Raw genomic sequence first — 17,533 nt, 5'->3', positions numbered from 1 at the left:
ATTCAGCTTTCTATAATATAGTAAGAGAAACTGAAGTTCTTATCGGGGCAATATCTTGAGGTTGAGCCTTGATTCAAGAGAGATCCAGTCCAGTCTCTGAAAACTGTATTTCTCGCTTTCCCGAATCAACGGATGTATGAACAACTAGTCTGGATCATTTCTCCAAATGACATCCTTGGCAAGGAGAGATGAGAACAATCTGAGTTTGAATTGATGCTGGCTTAGCAAAGAAGAGAAAAGGTCCAGAATTTTCTTTCCAAACTATTGAGAGGCAGATTCTTTTTTCCTGACCCTGGAGGCAGATCAGACAGAATTACGAGATTGCATCTTGTCCAACCAGCTCCTTTCCTTTTTAGGGAGGCTGTCTGGTTTTTATGGCAGGAACTTGGATGATCCCCAGTATCTAAACAAGAAGTAAATCCTCTGTTCCCTCTTAGGAGCCCTCCCTCCCACTTCCATGTCTTTGGACAAAGCTCTGGGCTTTAGAATGTGGCTCACCTTTTCACCAAAGGCGGGGTTGCTTTTTACTAGGGCATTGGAAGTAGGGCCCCTCTTTGGCTTGACCTTAAAAAGTTGGCATTTTTTTGAGCTAAGCTCTTGCCCAGAGATTTCTTGGAAGCCTGAAAGTTTCCAAGTTGTTTTTTTTTGTGTGTGTGAGCATTCAGAAAGTCTGGTAAAGTTTTTGCTTTAATACGGATTTGGGCTTTCTTCCTCAACTTACAGTTCAGATCAAGGAAAAAAGGATTGAAGGAAGACCAAGAGCTCTCAAGGGAGCTGGCCTTATTTCACGCTCCAGCTTAGAATGACCCAATGATAGAATGCTTGCTTTTAATCAGGTACGGCACCCTTAGTGTCTCACACACATGGAAATCTTTAAGACACAAGGTTCAGGCCCAGAGGAAATTATTAACAAAACAAATAGGAAAAAGTGGAGGCTCAACTTTCCTATTGTTCAGGCCGGAAATTCCAGGGAACTTGCCAAACAGGATGCCTTCTTCTGCCAGCTGCCCCAGGACCACCCTTTGAGCTGTGAAGTTGTGTTCAGCTTTGTGCAGCCATCAAAATGGGTTACCAGAGAATTCATATCTAAAGCTGAGCTTAACTTCTCATATTACCATACCCCCGAAAAGATGATCAATTTGCCTTCAGTGACAACTTCTAAGGACTGTACCAGATAATGAATTTTTATAGATCTACAACACAGCCATTATTCATCGGTGGTCTGGAACATAAGGAAGATGTTTTTCAAGTTGACACCTTCAATATTTGAAACCCAAGAAAATATTACTCGAATCTTCTTTCAAGTAGCGTCTATTTCAAGTGGGTGACTTTTATCGGAAAAACTAAACATAAAGTCTTTAAATGAAAAAGAAAAAATGGTATCATGGCATGATATAATAGTTGCCAATGTTACGTGGAATGTGAACACGTGTATTGGATACTCTACTAGTTAAGATATTGGACTAAGAATAGACACACCCAGGTTTTACTCCCTCCCATACTTTAATCTTTAGAGTTCACTGGCCATCTTTGGGCCAGTTCATAGTCTTCCAGTGCAATCTACCTCATAGAATTGTTGGGCCATTCTCTAGACCAGGGGTAGGCAACCTTGGCTCTTTTATGACTTGTGGACTTCAACTCCCAGAATTCCTGAGCCAGCATGGCTCAGCTTGGAAACATCTCTCTTTCCCCTCAGTGTGGCTGGCTCAGGAATTCTGGGAGTTGAAGTCCACGAGTCATAAAGCAGCCTAGGCCTAGGCCAGGGGTAGGCAACGTTGGCTCTTTTATGAGTCGTGGACTTCAACTCCCAGAATTCCTGAGCAAGCATGGCTCAGCTTGGAAACCTCTCTCTTTCCCCTCAGCGTGGCTGGCCCAGGAATTCCGGGAGTTGAAGTCCACGAGTCATAAAAGAGCCAAGGTCACCTACCCTTATTCTAGACCATCTTAAGCTCCTAAATGAAAGGCAGGTTAGAAAACAAATTCATAAATAAATAATGAATTCTGTAACTGCATAATATTTTGAATTTCTGGGGCTTACCACCATTTGCTTAACATATGGTATGACTGTGACCTCCCACCTCAATGTTTAAATGGTAGAAAAGAGTGATGAGATGTATGTAGAGAAAGTAGTGTGGGAAAAAAGAGAACATTTTTGAGAGAAGGTAGGAACAATAAACAAATCATGAAAACAACCTAGTCTCTTTCCAGATGGAAGTAAAAAAAAAGGGAGTATTGAACTCCGAGGGATACAGGGTTAATGTTAGGGTTTGTACTTTGCGGTTCACTTTTCTTCAAATGGAGAAGAAAATTCCAGATGTACATGCTTCTTCTCTTGAAATTCCCAGCCAAGGTAAAGATGTGTTAGGGGGGAAAAATCAACAAAGAGTTGCCTTGCAAAATCATGAACCAAAAAGGTACAACAGCTAGGTCTACCTTGGCTAAAAGATGGCAGGGACGGTGATATCGTAGAAGAAATTCAGTGGAGCTGAATCAAACTAGATGGGTAAACATTTGGATGGTTTCATGCTCCACTCAAAAAGCAGCAGGCTCACCTGCTCAAAGAATTTAAAGAATTAAATGCATTAAAAAGAAAGAAATTGTCAAAAGCATCTCACAGTCTATTGTGATGCTTCTGTATCAGGCGTGGGCAACTATGGCCCCTTTACAATCTGTGGACTTCAACTTCCAGAATTCCTGAGCCAACCACAGTTGCCCACCCTTGTTCTATATGAAAATGATTTAAACAATTAGAAGCATTTAAAAATCATAATAGTATAAAGTTGGGCTGATAGAAACTTGGGCACTGATGGAAAAATGTGGACCTGAGAAAAATAAACTCGATTCATCACTGCCTCCTTGAGAAGTACTTTCAAATGTCATTTTGACTTTATCATTGTCAAGTCAGGAAGTCAATTCCGAAAACAACACAAGGAGAAATGTAAAAGAAATTCTTGAGCATTTGAAAGAAAAGGCAGGACAACACAGAATGCCGCTTCTGTTTTTTGCACAGGGAAGAAAACCTTAAGAAAAATGAAATATTGTTGTGCAGTCGTTAGCATCAATTGTTTGGGAAACATGGCTGCCACAAGGCCCATGCAACTTAAAAGTTTCCATGAAAAGAAGAATCTGAAGTGGACGGTGAGGTCAAGCTATCAAAAGCTCTGCAGCTGTTTGGTGGCCCTCTTAGCACAAGGCATGCTTGCCAGGGCTAATTGCTCATTAGAAAAGCTTTTTAATGAGAGTTGGAAGAATTGATGGGTGTTCCTTTTTCTTTTATATTTTTTTTCCTGGCTCCTTTCGGTTGGCAAGTTTTCTGCTTGCTTTGAGAGGAGGTCAAAAGAGGACTGTTTTTTGTCATCTTCCCAACTGTTTACTTTGAGAGCAAGCTGCCTAGTGCCGGTCAAAAACCCTGACTCAACTAGGGGGTAGTTGAACCAGACCCCCATACAATGAGGAAGTCCAATGGGAAGAGATGGACCAAGTCTTTTGACAAATGGGGCTGAATAGTGGGGTTTGCAGGCCGTTGTGTGGGAGGTCCTGATCCAGAGGCTGCAGACTTTGGCTTGTGCATGCTGAAAATGAGCATCACAAAAGGGAGATGCATAGAGAGCATTGCCCTAGGAGCAGTTACATCTTTGGGGGGGGGGGAATAGACAAATATATGAAGAAAACTGATTACAATTGATTTGATTCTGAGATTCCTAACTTCCGGTTCCGTTTGAGAACAAAAACTGACTTTGGTTCCTGTTTTGAGAAAATGTATTCTTGTTAAGATTTCAATGGGTTTCCAAGCTGTTACTGGAGAGGCCAACCAGCTTTTGAAAACACACACTTATGCTGCCTAGAACTACTGATTATTCCCTCTGAACTCTTGCTTATGACAAATAGATCAGGATGAAAAACAAATGCCTTAAAAACATATAGATTATTTGTGCAAAACTAACTATGCAGATATCATCTGAATTAGTCAAACACGGAGCTGTTTTTCCTGACAAATGACTTTTCCCTGCATGTTCTAGACAGAAATATTGAATGTGGATATCGGAAAGGTTTTTATTTTTCCTTAAGATCATACATATGTGCATGTAAGAAACTGCGCGTGTACATTTGTGTCTACGCACACAACCCTTTCATAAGTGGGTAGGTTTCAGATTTCTTTCCCTTCTTCCAGTTCTGTTCCTTTGGCCTCAGATTGTTTACCTTTTCAGTTGTGTACTTTTTAGTTTACATCTGTTTGTTTTGCAGTGTTTATTATTCCATTTATTAGATTACGCCTTTGTTACTTCCATTTTGCTTGGCTTTCCGAGCTTATGTCATCCTGTTAAGAATAGCAGTGATGAAAATCTAACCGCATCTCTCAGCCACACCACAGACATTCCCAGCCAGGAATGGCGCAGAGTAAAATAATGGATTCAGATGAAGGGAGAGATGAGATAGATGTACAAAAAATTCCATTAACCAGCTGGTACAGTTTAGATAAGGCCTTTCTCCTCGGTTTCCTTCAGCCATGGAAAAAGCATTGACACCTGGCCTCGCTTCCCCATTTGTAAATGTTACTATTACCCAGTGGAGCTGATGTAAAAGCAAACCCTATAATGTCTGAGAAGCATTATGCAAATTGTCCTTGCAAAGAACTGACAGCTAATCATGACTTCATCAGTTTGAGTTAGGCCTTGCTATCTTTCCGTTAAACCATCTACAACCACCCAAAAACACGTGGGGCTGACTTAAGGCAGAAATGAGCAACATTTAACCTTACCATTAATATGTGGAAGAAGGAGGGAGGAATTGGGGCCATTATGCAAAAGGCAGAGGACCGTGTCATATACGTAATAATCATATACGTAATAATAATTATAAAATACGAAGACCTGCAGATAGACGTAGAACGACTAGGGCAGGGGTAGGCAACCTCGGCTCTTTTATGACTCGTGGACTTCAACTCCCAGATTTCCTGAGCCAGCACGGCTCAGCTTGGAAACCTCTCCCTTTCCCCTCAGCATGGCTGGCTCAGGAATTCTGGGAGTTGAAGTCCACAAGTCATAAAAGAGCCGAGGTTGCCTAACCCTGGACTAGGGCAAAAGAAAGCAAAGGGAGTAACAATAATGATAGGTGCAATCCTAAAACATCTGGAACACCGCTTGAACACCATCCTCACTGACACAATCACCACCAGTCAAATGTAAAAGGTAGCTTTCCTCAGAACATCTTACATCCTGCGACGGTGCCTTTTAATACCTTCAAACATCCACATCTGCCTTTCCCAGGTTCTTGGGAAGCACTCAATAGGTGGATAAAACTGCAAATCCCATCTGAACACCTGGCTGGCTGTGTGACAAAGCAGTAATAATAATTGCATATTGATCTCCCCCTCTTTTTATGGGAGAAGGGTGCAGCTTATTCTAAACTGTGAGCATGACCTGTTTTGGAATTTGACTGGAAGCTGCAAGGCTGATTTGGGGGAAATTGTGCTTAAAAAGGTTTTGTGGGCTACAAAAAAAGGAGGATTTGGAGTTCTGTACAAATGTTTAGCCAGTTTTATTTATTACAAAACTATCGTAATGAATCCATCAATGAGGACCGCAACTCTCTCCCGCTCCTTTAAGCCTGCATGTATGGACAACGCAAACTACATAACGCCTTTCTCTCTTTCTCCAGGATTTTGAGCAATAACAAAATAACAACCCTGAAGAACAGCACTTTTTTGGGACTCCGTGTTCTTGAAAAGCTGTAAGTACAAATTCTTTGGGTTTTTTAAAATTTTGGACTATCAGTGACGACCTCAGGAATTAGTGACTGAACTGTAGTGAAAGCGAACTTGGAGTGGGTGTGGACACCTGTATGCACACACCTGTACTTATGTATCTATGTGTGGAAGTCTCGTATGGCCATAGGAATTGGAAGGACAAAGTGTTTAGAAGGGCTAACGTTTTTAGAGTTTCGGATTAAAGGAAAAACAAAATACAATTGAACCGTAACTGCAAATGTTCATTGTCTGCCATGATTCTAGTGCTTATTTATTGGTGGATCTGCTGGTCTTTATTTGTGTTTGTTGTGCCTTATTGACCACTGCATGTAAGTTCTATTGTGACTTTCTACTTTGTCCACAGTTAAGAACATTAGAATCCGGAGAAGGGTTTTCTGCCTCTTGTTTTATTGAACCTTTTAGAAAAACTAACTGTAGCATAATTCTTGAGCGAGGATTATATACAGGTAGCCCAGAATAATAGCAACTGACTCACAGGCATGTTTAATTTAATCAGTAAAAATTCGTTATAAGTTGCATTAGAAGAAATACAGTTTTAGATCCTGGGAAGTTATTGTTCCACTGTATTCTGCACTGGTCAGATGTCATTTTGAGTATCTTGGACAGAGCGTTATAAGAAAGATGGGAGCAGATATACAGAGAAAAACAGTGAAGATGATCAGAAGATGGATAACTTAACCCCAGCAGACAGAGATTTCAAGCATCTTTGGTATTTATGGGTCTACCAGCAGATCCTAAATAAGACACTCCTAGACCACAAATGATCTTTCATAAAGCTACTTTTCCCAGCTGTCCCAAGTTAAATCCCTTATCTAAATTACTTCTCCTGGAAGCTATTCTCAGCTTTAGTGGATCATCCTTTCATTCAAAGGATTTAGCTGCACCTCTAATGTTACAGGGGAGATTTGCCACAGTTGACTCTAGGAAATTTGGGGGAAAAACCACGCCAGATTGTATTTAAAAAAAAAACCATAAAGAGAGTATGGACCTTTGTTGTTAGAAACTAAACTTCTGAAGGAAAGTCAGATATAAGTCAATTTTTTTTGAAAAGGGGTCCTTTTCCTATTCATTCTCTAAGGTTTATATAATGATCATTTTTAAAAGGACCTTACACAATTGCCTAATATTCATGCTAAGCATAGGTGCAAAGATTCTGATAGCAACTTTGATCTAAAGATTGAAGAACGGTGCTATCTATAATGTACATACTTTATACACGTACTCTCTTCAAACATTTCTATTTCCTTGTTATAGATTTCTCAAAATCTTGATTTTTTAAATAGGCTTAAAATTGTGTGTATGCGTCATACTTTTTATGACCCTTTAATCCCTTTATTTGGGGTGGAGTCGGGGCAACTTAATGGAGCTGAGCGTTTACTGGCCGGATGCCCTTCCTGATGCCTACTCCGAGTTCACAGCAGATGTTTTCTCCTCGTGTCCTGATAGAGAAATATCTGCTGCTGCCCAGGATTGAACTCTCAAGCCTTCCAAGTGGGAAGCCAGCATCTTCACATCTAGGCCACTACGCCACTCAATTTTTAAATAAAGGTAAAAGTAAAGGTTCCCCTGCACATGCGTGCTAGTCGTTTCCGACTCTAGGGGCCGGTGCTCATCTCCGTTTCAAAGCCGAAGAGCCAGCGCTTGTCCGAGGACGTCTCTGTGGTCATGTGGCCGGCATGACTAGACGCCAAAGGCGCACGGAACACTGTTACCTTCCCACCGTAGTATTCCCTATTTTTCTACTTGCATTTTTACGTGCTTTCGAACTGCTAGGTTGGCAGAAGCTGGGACGAGTAACAGGCGCTCACTCTGTTACGCGGCACTCGGGATTCGACCCGCCAAACTGCTGACCTTCTGATTGACAAGCTCAGTGTCCTAACCCACTGAGCCACCGCGTCCCTCAATTTTTTAAATATATACATGCAATTTTTGATGGCCCACAACATCAATTAGAATCAGCGAATGTTCATTCTACTTTCTCACCCATGGAGAAAGGCTATCTCCTGCAATTCTACAGTTACAGCTGCAGTTGAAGCTTACTGCCGCTCTCCTTTTCTACGGCAGTTCTCTTTAGGCTCCTCCCTCCTCCCCTACAAAAAAAAAAAACCGGAGAAGAGAAGGAAGTTCAGTTCCAGATCATATCAACTTTCTGTTTTCCTCTTGAGAGGCCCAGGAGCCCTCCAAATGAACTAGACAAAGAGTTTTAAAAGGAGGCGATCGTGAAAAAAACAACTTTCTCAGACCAACAAAGTCAGCCTTCTTATCCGAACTTGAAAGGCCTCTCTTTGGTTCAGGCTTTCCGTAGGAAGAGATTTGCGTCTTCTTCGCCTCTACCTCCAAATGTGGGTTTAATCTTTACTTAGGCATGTTAGGGATGGGTAAGAAAGGAGAACTCACACCGAAGGGGTTTCGTTTGGAGGTGCCGAGTTTAGGCTGAGTTTCCCCACTGGCAAATGTGTGGCTGTGGCTTATTATACCGCTTAATGAGAGCTGAAAGTGCACCCTTTTCTGGGTTCAGGGTTACATGTGCTGGGGGAATATTTACTGATCCTTCAAACATAAAGACTGACTAGCTCTGACTCTGACTGGAGAAATAAATTGATTGGAAGGTGATTATCCTTTTTGGATCTTCGCTTCTCTGCATGTGTGTGATGTTTATTTATTGGCTAGGACGCTAGGTTTACAACATGCCACTTTAGATTAAAAATATTGCACAACGCACACTGTGTGATAATAGGTATTTGCCTATGTAAGGTGATAGCTGAAATCCTTGAAAGAAAGCTTTTATTTTTATGTTTCGTCTGAATTGCAGCTTAAGAAATAAATGAAATTTAGAAAATGAACATATGCAAATGAGACATGACTAGGAAAGAGACCAATGAAAGATATATAGGAAAATTTAAAAATAAATATCTGAATGCTACTCGGGAACTTACTTTGTGTTATGTGTGTGTGCATTTTAAGATTCTGAATGGGTGGAAGCCAACAGCAACAAACTTTACAGGAGCCTTAGACTAGAATCAAATAAATCAACACCTACCTATAATGGTATCTTTCCATATAATTCATTACAGGTACATCAAGGTTAGTCAGATCAGTTCCACAACTGCCTATTTGTTAGGGCACATCCTTACGAATAATGAGCAAGCTATTTTCATAGCTAAGAACTTTCCTCCCACGTATGAACTAAAGCAGGAAGGGTCCTTGTGCACTGATTTATATGTCATCGGAACTGCAAACATGTCACCAGAATTGCAATTCTAGTTAGGTCTGTTTGCATTTGGGAACTTTGCATGGATATGTGCAGATGATGATTGCAAGTGGAGTGGGTGGTTTCCATAAGCTGATTCTGTAAACCACTTAGAGAGGGCTGTAAAGCACTATGAAGCTGTGTAAGTCTAAGTGCTATTGCTATTGCTATTAGCAGATCATAACCCCAGTGATTATAAAAAAGGGGAATAGGGACACACAGGTATTTCTATGTCTAATAGTAGGGTCGGCTGAAGTCCAAACATGGGACATTGAGACACAAGAAGAAAGGATGAACGTGCCCAGAGGAGATGCATAAAATACAATGATATTCTCTGTCTTTCTGTCTCTCTCTCCCTCCCTCCCCCCTCCCTCTCCCTCTCTCTCTCTCACACACAACACACACACACACACACACACACACACACACATATACCCATTCAAGATTCAGTATATTTATCACATGGACAAAAAGATAAGGGGAAAACTCCAGTTGGGGAGAAGAAATTGCTTGATATAATTGCACTGAAATTCCTGGTTTGTGGTCTACAGGGGATGGCCCTAAGGACAGGGACCTCTTTGCTGTGCTAAAACTGTGAAGCTGAGAGTTTATTTAATGTTCCATCTCCTTCTCCTCCTTTTCTTTTTCATCTTTGCAGTACGGGGTTATCTGCATCCATTGAGGCTGGAACAAAGCGCTCATTAATGGCAAGGGATTACAGCTTGCCCAACAGGGAAGCTGCTCCGGAGGAGTTTAGTTGTTAAGAGTTTCTGACTTTCCTGGACTTCCAAGGGAAAGTCTTAGCAATTTGGAACTCTCTGTTAACTTCTTCCCTGACATCGCTAAATGGAAGAAAAGTCCCCACCCCAATTTTCATGCGGCTCCCATCGAGTTTTGTATTTGCTTAGGCAATGCTTGAACTTGACGCTTTGCATCCCCTTCTCCAATGTTCTTCTCTTATTGTTATTGCAATTCTTCTTCTTCTTCTTCCAGTCTAAAAAACTGCATCTAATTGGATTGGACCCCTGGGCACACAAAAATCTCTTTAAAGTTTCATTGATTAGGGAGTTCTGAACAAACAGCCCACCCCCATCCCAGTCTGCTCCAGATTGCATTAACCTCATGGTCACCTCTGGAATGTTCAAATTATGCTGGGCGACCAGAGCTGTCAATCAAAAGGTATTGCTATCAAAAGGTATTGCTATTACGTCTTATGCTACCCATCCCCACCCTGGATTGTGGCTTGGATAGGATGATGGTAAAGTTCTGGGGTGTGGTAGAGGGCAGAATGGCAGGAGCCACAATGAGTAATTACCTGTGTGTGTGTGTGTGTGTGTGTGTGTGTGTGTGTGTTACAGCTGCAGAGGGAAAGTTTGGAGAGAATGATTAATGCATAAACTGAAGAGATTTCCCAAGAGGAAGGCATACATCAATCCCACTGTTCTCTTTCAGAGTAATTAACATTATGCAGAATGGAATAAATAATACTAAGTCAATGGATGCATCATTTATTCACCCCCTCTGCACCACAATATTTCTTAATCATCCTAAGAAGAATATATGTCTTTGGGCATTTTGTAACCTGTGGTACAATTAAGTAAATTTAGAAGTGGGTGGAGAGAGGATGGCAACACAGTTTCAGACCCGGAAATAGAAGTGGGAAAAACAAAGACAAACCCACAGTTGGATTTAATTCTCTCTCTCTATATATATATTAAGCACCCTACAATTAAAAGTAGTTAATATAAACTCTATGTATATATAGTAATTTTCCCGTTTTATCGCACTAATGGCAGCAACCTGGTGCAGACCCACAACTTCTGATTCAGGCTGTAGACTAAACAGCCTTACATGGCCTGTTTAGATAGTCACGTGTCTGATTTCCCAAAGCAATTAAGAAGGAAGTTCTGAGTGCGGAGAAGGTTAGGAAAAGGGGGTGCTGTCCAGGTTGTGATGGGCAGATGGATATATGGCAAGAAGTAAAACTCAGGCCTTCTTCAGGGTTCGTGAACATCAAGCTGAGCCCTCTGTCTTTTTTTCCCTCAGGAACCAGGAAGTAGAACTTCAGAAAACAGTGGGCTCCTTCTGAAGTTGAAGAGCTGAGGTTCTACCTCACCTCATTCATAATACCTTATTTTTAAATGTATGCACAATTGTTTTAAGTGACTTTTGTATATTGTTTTAATTGTTGGTTTTATTGTGTGCCACCCAGAGTCACTTTGTGTGAGGTGGGTGGCCACATAAATTTGATGAATGCATGAATGAACAAATGACTTGATTGTGGGTGAGAGGACAGACAACCTGGGTGGAAAACTTGCTTGTTTGCGTATAACCCTAACCCTTCCCTGGCCAAACCCTACTTCTATGTAGCGTATGAAGGAATTTCCAGCAGATTTTTTCCCCTCATCTTTCTGCTAATGAGATGGGAGAAGAAGTGTTCTTGTATTATGTGTGCAGTATATGTTACAGAAATAGAAACCTCTTGACAACAAAGGTCATCACTTGCCTATGGAGATTCTCAGTCATCCAGGTCATGGTTGTCCCAAAGGTGATTTTTCAAAAGGCAACTGGACTTTGTTTTTCCTTGAAGACATTTCGCTTCTCATCCAAAAAGCTTCTTCAGTACTGAACTGAAGAAGCTTCTTAGATGAGAAACGAAATGTCTTCAAGGAAAGAAGAAGCCCAGTTGCCTTTTGAAAAAGCATCTTTGGGAAAGGACAGCACTTGTTCTTAAAAAACAACAACAACACTAGAGCAGCGTTTCCCAACCTTTAGGAACTTGAAGATGCGTGGACTTCAACTCCCAGAATTCCCCAGCCAGCTATGCTGGCTGGGGAATTCTGGGAGTTGAAGTCCACGCATCTTCAAGTTCCTAAGGTTGGGAAACGCTGCACTAGAGCACCTCACTTCAGGGTTAAGAAGAAACAGGCTGCGTCCTGGAGCTTATTCATTTACTGCTCAGCTTGGCGTCTCTCGTAACAGCAAGGAGGGTCAATTACTGCCAATTGAGATGATGGCTTTGTATCCCAGACACTTTTGACAAGGCCGTACCCCGTTAACCCACTCTGCTTGGCCTTAACAAGCAGCCAGAGGATGGGAACTCTGTCTCTTGCACCAGGGACCTAAGCCAGGCCTTGGACCTCTGACCCAGACAGAGGACGATATTTCTGTTTACCAGCCATGCATTGTGCTATCTCGGTCACACCTTGCCTTGGAGCAATGAGCATTGTATATGATGTGTGACCTTTCTCCAGATTGAGTTCTCATCTCCCAGGGAATCGTCTGAGGGAAGGAGGCTTAGAAGAATAGTGGCATTTTTCAGGTCCTAGTTGACCTCTTGGGCTAAAGCATAGAGTAGATTTTTCTTCAGAAAGACCTGATGGAGATGAGACACCCAGTTTTATCACTTAACATCCTTTAAATCAGAGGTCTTCCAACTTGGCCCTTTTATGACTCATGGACTTCAACTCCCAGAATTCCTCAGCCAGGCATGCGTGCCTGGCTGAGGAATTCTGGGAGTTCAAGTCCACGAGTCATAAAAGGGCCAAGTTGGAAGACCTCTGATTTAAATATTGGGATGTCAATTGCAGGTGGCCCTCAACTTACGACCACAAATAGGACCTACATTTCTGCTGCTAAGTGAACCATTTGTTGTCAATTTTGCCCCATTTTACAACCTTTTTGCCACCGTGAATCATTTCAGTTGTTACGTTCGTAACGCCGTTGTTAAGTGAATCTGGGTTCCCCATTGACATTGCTGGTAAGGTTGCAAAAGGGGATCACATGATCCTGGGACACTGCAGCCGTCATAAATATGGCGGTAAGTGTGAAAAACAGTCGTAAGACACTTTTGTCAGTGCCACTGTAACTATAACTCTCACTAAATGAACTCTTGTAACTCAAGGACTACCCATATCCCACTTTATTAGGAGAGAAGAAATGATTCTTTTATGGATAAAATCCTGGAATTGCCACTTGGGTCTAGACTCAGACTAGTGACGGTATGTTGTGTCCAGTACTCCCAGAAAAGCTCATTGGAGTTTGTCTTCTTATACAACACACAAAGCACTCAATTACATATATGTCTAAACAGGGCCTCCCCCCCCCCCCGCAGTAAGACCCATTCTGGATCATGTCCATTCCCTAAAATAAAACTCCAAACTTATTTCAGTGTCAACGTTGTCTGAAAAACCTTGTGTTTAACTGGGCATTGAATGGGTCACACAGATACTGTCCTCTCATTCAAAGGCATTTTATAAACCACATTTTTCAATATCTGGATTTCCTTTCGAACGGCTGTGTCAAATATTGCAAACATGCTGATGTCTTGGATCAGCTTTGGATGCTTTGCCCTTTAGCTATATCATTAATTTAATGTGAAATTAAGCCTGATACAACCAAGACATGGACAATAATTGACCAGGTTTTATTCCAAAGGAGAGATTTTAACACATGGAGCACCCCGTTCTATTTGGCTCTATCGGTCACATTCCTAGGGTATTAGGATGTAACATTCATACTTATGGCATCCACAGGTTCATTTGTAATGTGAGATGAAAAACTAGGCTTTTCATATAATTCCTAATGACACTTAACATGCTTTTTTTAAAAAAAATGGAAACACTCAAACTTGGCCTTACGTAGGAACCTCTGTCCTGCTTCATTATAGTTTTGCTGTGATCCCTCTAATATTGGCATGGATCGGAACAATATTCTAAGACAAGTATTCCCAGGACGTCAAATATTTTTTTGGCGCAGGTTAGAACAGCGAATCACGTTCCCACGCCTCCCTTTCCATCTTTCCCTTCCCCCCAAGGGTTTGGAGAAAAGGTTGCATCTCCTGCCAAAGACAAAATGAAAAGGAGTGACGGCACATAAAATCAAAGAAATTGATATACAGTTAATATGCAGAGGTACGAGGATTCGGATAAGATCTGCAGACTGGCTTAGAAAAATGGGTTGGTGGGTTTTTTGGGTTCTCCAGCTGTGGCACACCTGTTCTATTACATCCTGTCTAGAAGGCCAGGATCTAAAATTAGCATCAAGGATACAGCCTGTAGCATTAGTCTGGTTGTCTTTGGTAGTCAAGACCTGTGTATATTTATACACACTGATCTCCAAGGTCTCCCCTTTTGTCTTTTGCTTGAAAGCTGTAGGAAATCCTGTCCTCTCCTCCCACCCTTGCTTGACAACACAAATCACAATTATTTAGAGGCCCAGGTTTGGCCTGATAGTGCAGAATACATTAAACTAGCTTGAGACGTTTATGCGTTAAGCAGACTTAATATAGATTTGAGGACAGCTTAATAGAACAAGTGAGAGTCATGAGAATAGATCTTTCTGCCATAAGAAAAAAAATATCTGTCAATGATTCTGCTGGTGGGCTCATAGCTTTGCATTAGTTTTTTTTGGAGCTCAATCAATTTGGCTCAAAGGAAGCATAATACATTTTTAGTAGAGCACCATAGAGACGTGTGTGTGTGTGTGTGTGTGAGAGAGAGAGAGAGAGGGGGGGGGGAGATGATCATTTTGGGAAACTAGTGAGTCCATCAAGTCAAGTTTCTCCCTTCTGCCCCTTAGGGCTTTTCAGAGCAAACATCCCATGGTGTTTGGCCATCTGCTGTGATGGAAGAGAATAAAACTAAAATATACAGAGAAAAGGCCAAAGTCAACAAGCCCTTCAGGCTGGAATGAAGTGGAGGTTTGGCGTCGTGTGGTCCCTTGTTTCTCAGCTCAAGACAACTGAGTCATTTGCAATAGCTTGAAGGGGCTTCATGCTTGGGATACGGAAGAATTGCTCCTCTGTGAAGCAAAAATGTGGACTGGCGTGGGCCTCCTGTGTGCACTGGTTGCGTTTCCCTTTCCGGGAAAAACTGGGCAAAGTTTGGAGTAGTCGCGAGCACAGAGTGCCAAATGAAAACCATTGTTGTGCATTTCCCCCCCCACCTCCCCTTATCAAGTCTTTATTCAGTTGGGTGAACGAGACTGTCCCTTATCACAGGGGTCCCCAACCTTGGCAACTTTAAGACCTGTGGTTCAACTCCCGGAATTGGGGAATTCTGGGAGTTGAAGTCCACAGGTCTTAAAGTCGCCAGAGTTGGGGACCCTGCTTTATCCTATCATTTCAAGAAGAGAGTTTCAGTGAAATTCTTTCGGTGGAGTCTGTGCATTTATTTAGGCATAAGCAGGTCAAATATTACGTGGGAATGCCCTATCTTTGTGCAGTCATCCTTCCAGTGGTATATAATTTCCCTGCCTTTCCATGCTTCGACAAAGTCCCAGAGCTTATGATGGAATTCCTACACTGGGACTTTTTCTTTGGGATCTTGTCATCCCCACCTAGATGGAATTCTTCTACTAGATACCCCTGAGCAAGTAGTCCTTGACTTACACTCATTCATTTAGCCACCATTCAAAGTTACAAAGGCACCTAAAAAAAACCAGAAACTTACGACAGGTTTTCCTACTGACAATTTCTGGACCATCCCCATATGATCAAAAATACGGGTGCTTGGCAACCAATATGTATTTATGATGGGGTCATGTGATCACCATTTTAGACCTTCCCAAATGGCTTCTGGCAAGCACAGTCAACGGGGGAAGCCAGATTCATACAATGACCGCATGAGTCACATAACAATTGCAGTGATTCAATTAACAACCCTGGCAAAAGGGTCCTAAAGCCAGCCATGGCTGACTTAACAACCACTTTGCTTAGCAACTGAAATTCTGGCCCTACTTGTGAAGTCAAGGACTACCTTTATATGGGGCATGCCATGGCCATTTGCTCCTGGAAGGCTAATCCCAGCATGCTTTTTGAAATGTAGACAGTTCTTTCTTTTTACCTGCTCTTGAAGTAATCAACCCGATAACCAGACCCAGCGTTTCAAACATGCAAATCACTGTTTAACAGTGAAATCTGGTTTTAAGTTGCATTATCCCACACCCAAGTCTGGGATCACTTCAGCCAGAACAAGTTCTGTTTCATGGCAAAGTAAATGGCATTTCCTGTTTGCTAATTACATCTTTCGAAACATTAACCCGCTTGTTCTCTCAATAATTGCTGTGCGTCTTCAAGTCAGCTTTCCAGACCAAATCTCTTTTTGTGTGGTGAACCAGGGTCTCAGTGGGTTCTGTGTGTCTGAGAAGGGACTTCATTCATTGCTCCAGTACAGAAGAAGCTGCAGATTCTGCTCCTGAGCGAAGGCTTTGGATCCCAGTTCAGCTTTTAGAGCTGCATTCATATCTATATCAATATCAAAAAGTATAGTGCATCTTATGATTAGAAAAAAACTTTTTGAAATCATACGAGGAATTTGTTTTGTTTTGCACTCTTGTTCCAGTGTGTTCTTAGAAAGGAAATGTGGACAATAGAAGCAGACTGGTGTGTGTGTGTGTGTGTGTGTGTGTGTGTGTGTAATTTTTTTGGATTGCTAACAAAGAAAGGGAGACTGATATGGCCATTTCAAACTCATTTGTTCTCATCAGTCAGCCATACCCTTCTGAGATTCGAACCTGGGCCGATTGCACATTAGGCAGTTGTTTAACCTTAACACATATCTCCCTTGCCTCTCAGCTAACAAAGCGAGAAAGACCCTGTGGCCTAGAGGTTAAGAAGGGTATGGCTGACTGATGAGAACAAATGAGCTTGAAATGGCCATATCAGTCTCCCTTTAATTCTTTGTTAGCAATCCAAAAAAATGTACACAAATAATGAGTTGTCACAGTTGTGACTACAGCTTGTGGATGGCCTTAGGTTAGGCTGATACAGGCAATAAGATTTGGCCCGTATTTGGGCCTTGCAATGTATTCTAAAATACTTAACAAATACTTAACATACATACATACATACATACATACATACATACATACATACATACATATGAGTCATTTTACTATTCCTTCTTGAAAACGCAACCAGTGAAAACCTCATCCCAAGAATTATTTTAGAATTTGGGGTTTCCCCACACAGTCTTGGATTTCCTGGACTTCAATGGACTAAGAACCCTGGAAGGAAAAAAAAAAAGGAGGGTTGTAAGATTAACTTTGTGTGACTCTGACCTCTTAAAAAGATGTAGTCATACTCAGATGTACTTAAAAGTATAACAGAGTTGGAAGGGAGCATGAAGGTCTTCTAGTCCAACCCCCTGCTCAAGCAGGAGACTCTACACCATTTCAGACCAGTGTCTTCTTAAAAGCCTCCAATGATGGAGCACCCACAACTTCTGAAGGCAAGCCGTTCCACTGATTTTAATTGTTCTCACTGTCAGGAAATTTCTCCTTAGTTCTAGGATGCTTCTCTCCTTGGTTAGCTTCCTTCCGCTGTTCTTGTCTTGCTTTCTGGTGCTTTGGAAAATAGTTTGACCCCCTCTTCCTTGTGGCAGCCCCTCAGATATTGAAACACTGCTATCATATCTCTCCTAGTCCTTCTTTTCACTAGACTACACATACCCAATTCCTGCAACCATTCTGTATATGGTTTAGCCTCCATCGTCCTAAACATCTTTGTCGCTCTC

At 41.7% G+C, this 17,533-nt stretch overlaps 1 protein-coding gene across 1 annotated transcript in view; it reads left to right on the top strand.

Moving 5' to 3' along the window:
• Positions 1-17,533, top strand: part of ADGRA2 (adhesion G protein-coupled receptor A2) — a gene marked incomplete at its 5' end in the record, with an annotated part of 82,504 nt that overhangs the window by 22,897 nt on the left and 42,074 nt on the right. The window contains one exon of the mRNA XM_083368556.1: positions 5,659-5,730. Within this exon, the coding sequence (XP_083224682.1) occupies positions 5,659-5,730 (72 nt within the window). The remainder of the gene's footprint in view (positions 1-5,658; positions 5,731-17,533) is intronic.

This window comes from Vipera ursinii (genome assembly GCF_947247035.1).
Source record: "Vipera ursinii genome assembly, chromosome: 8".
Lineage (NCBI taxonomy): Eukaryota > Metazoa > Chordata > Lepidosauria > Squamata > Viperidae > Vipera > Vipera ursinii.
The sequence above is the reverse complement of the archived record's forward strand: the minus strand, read 5'-3'. Positions and strand labels throughout refer to the sequence as shown.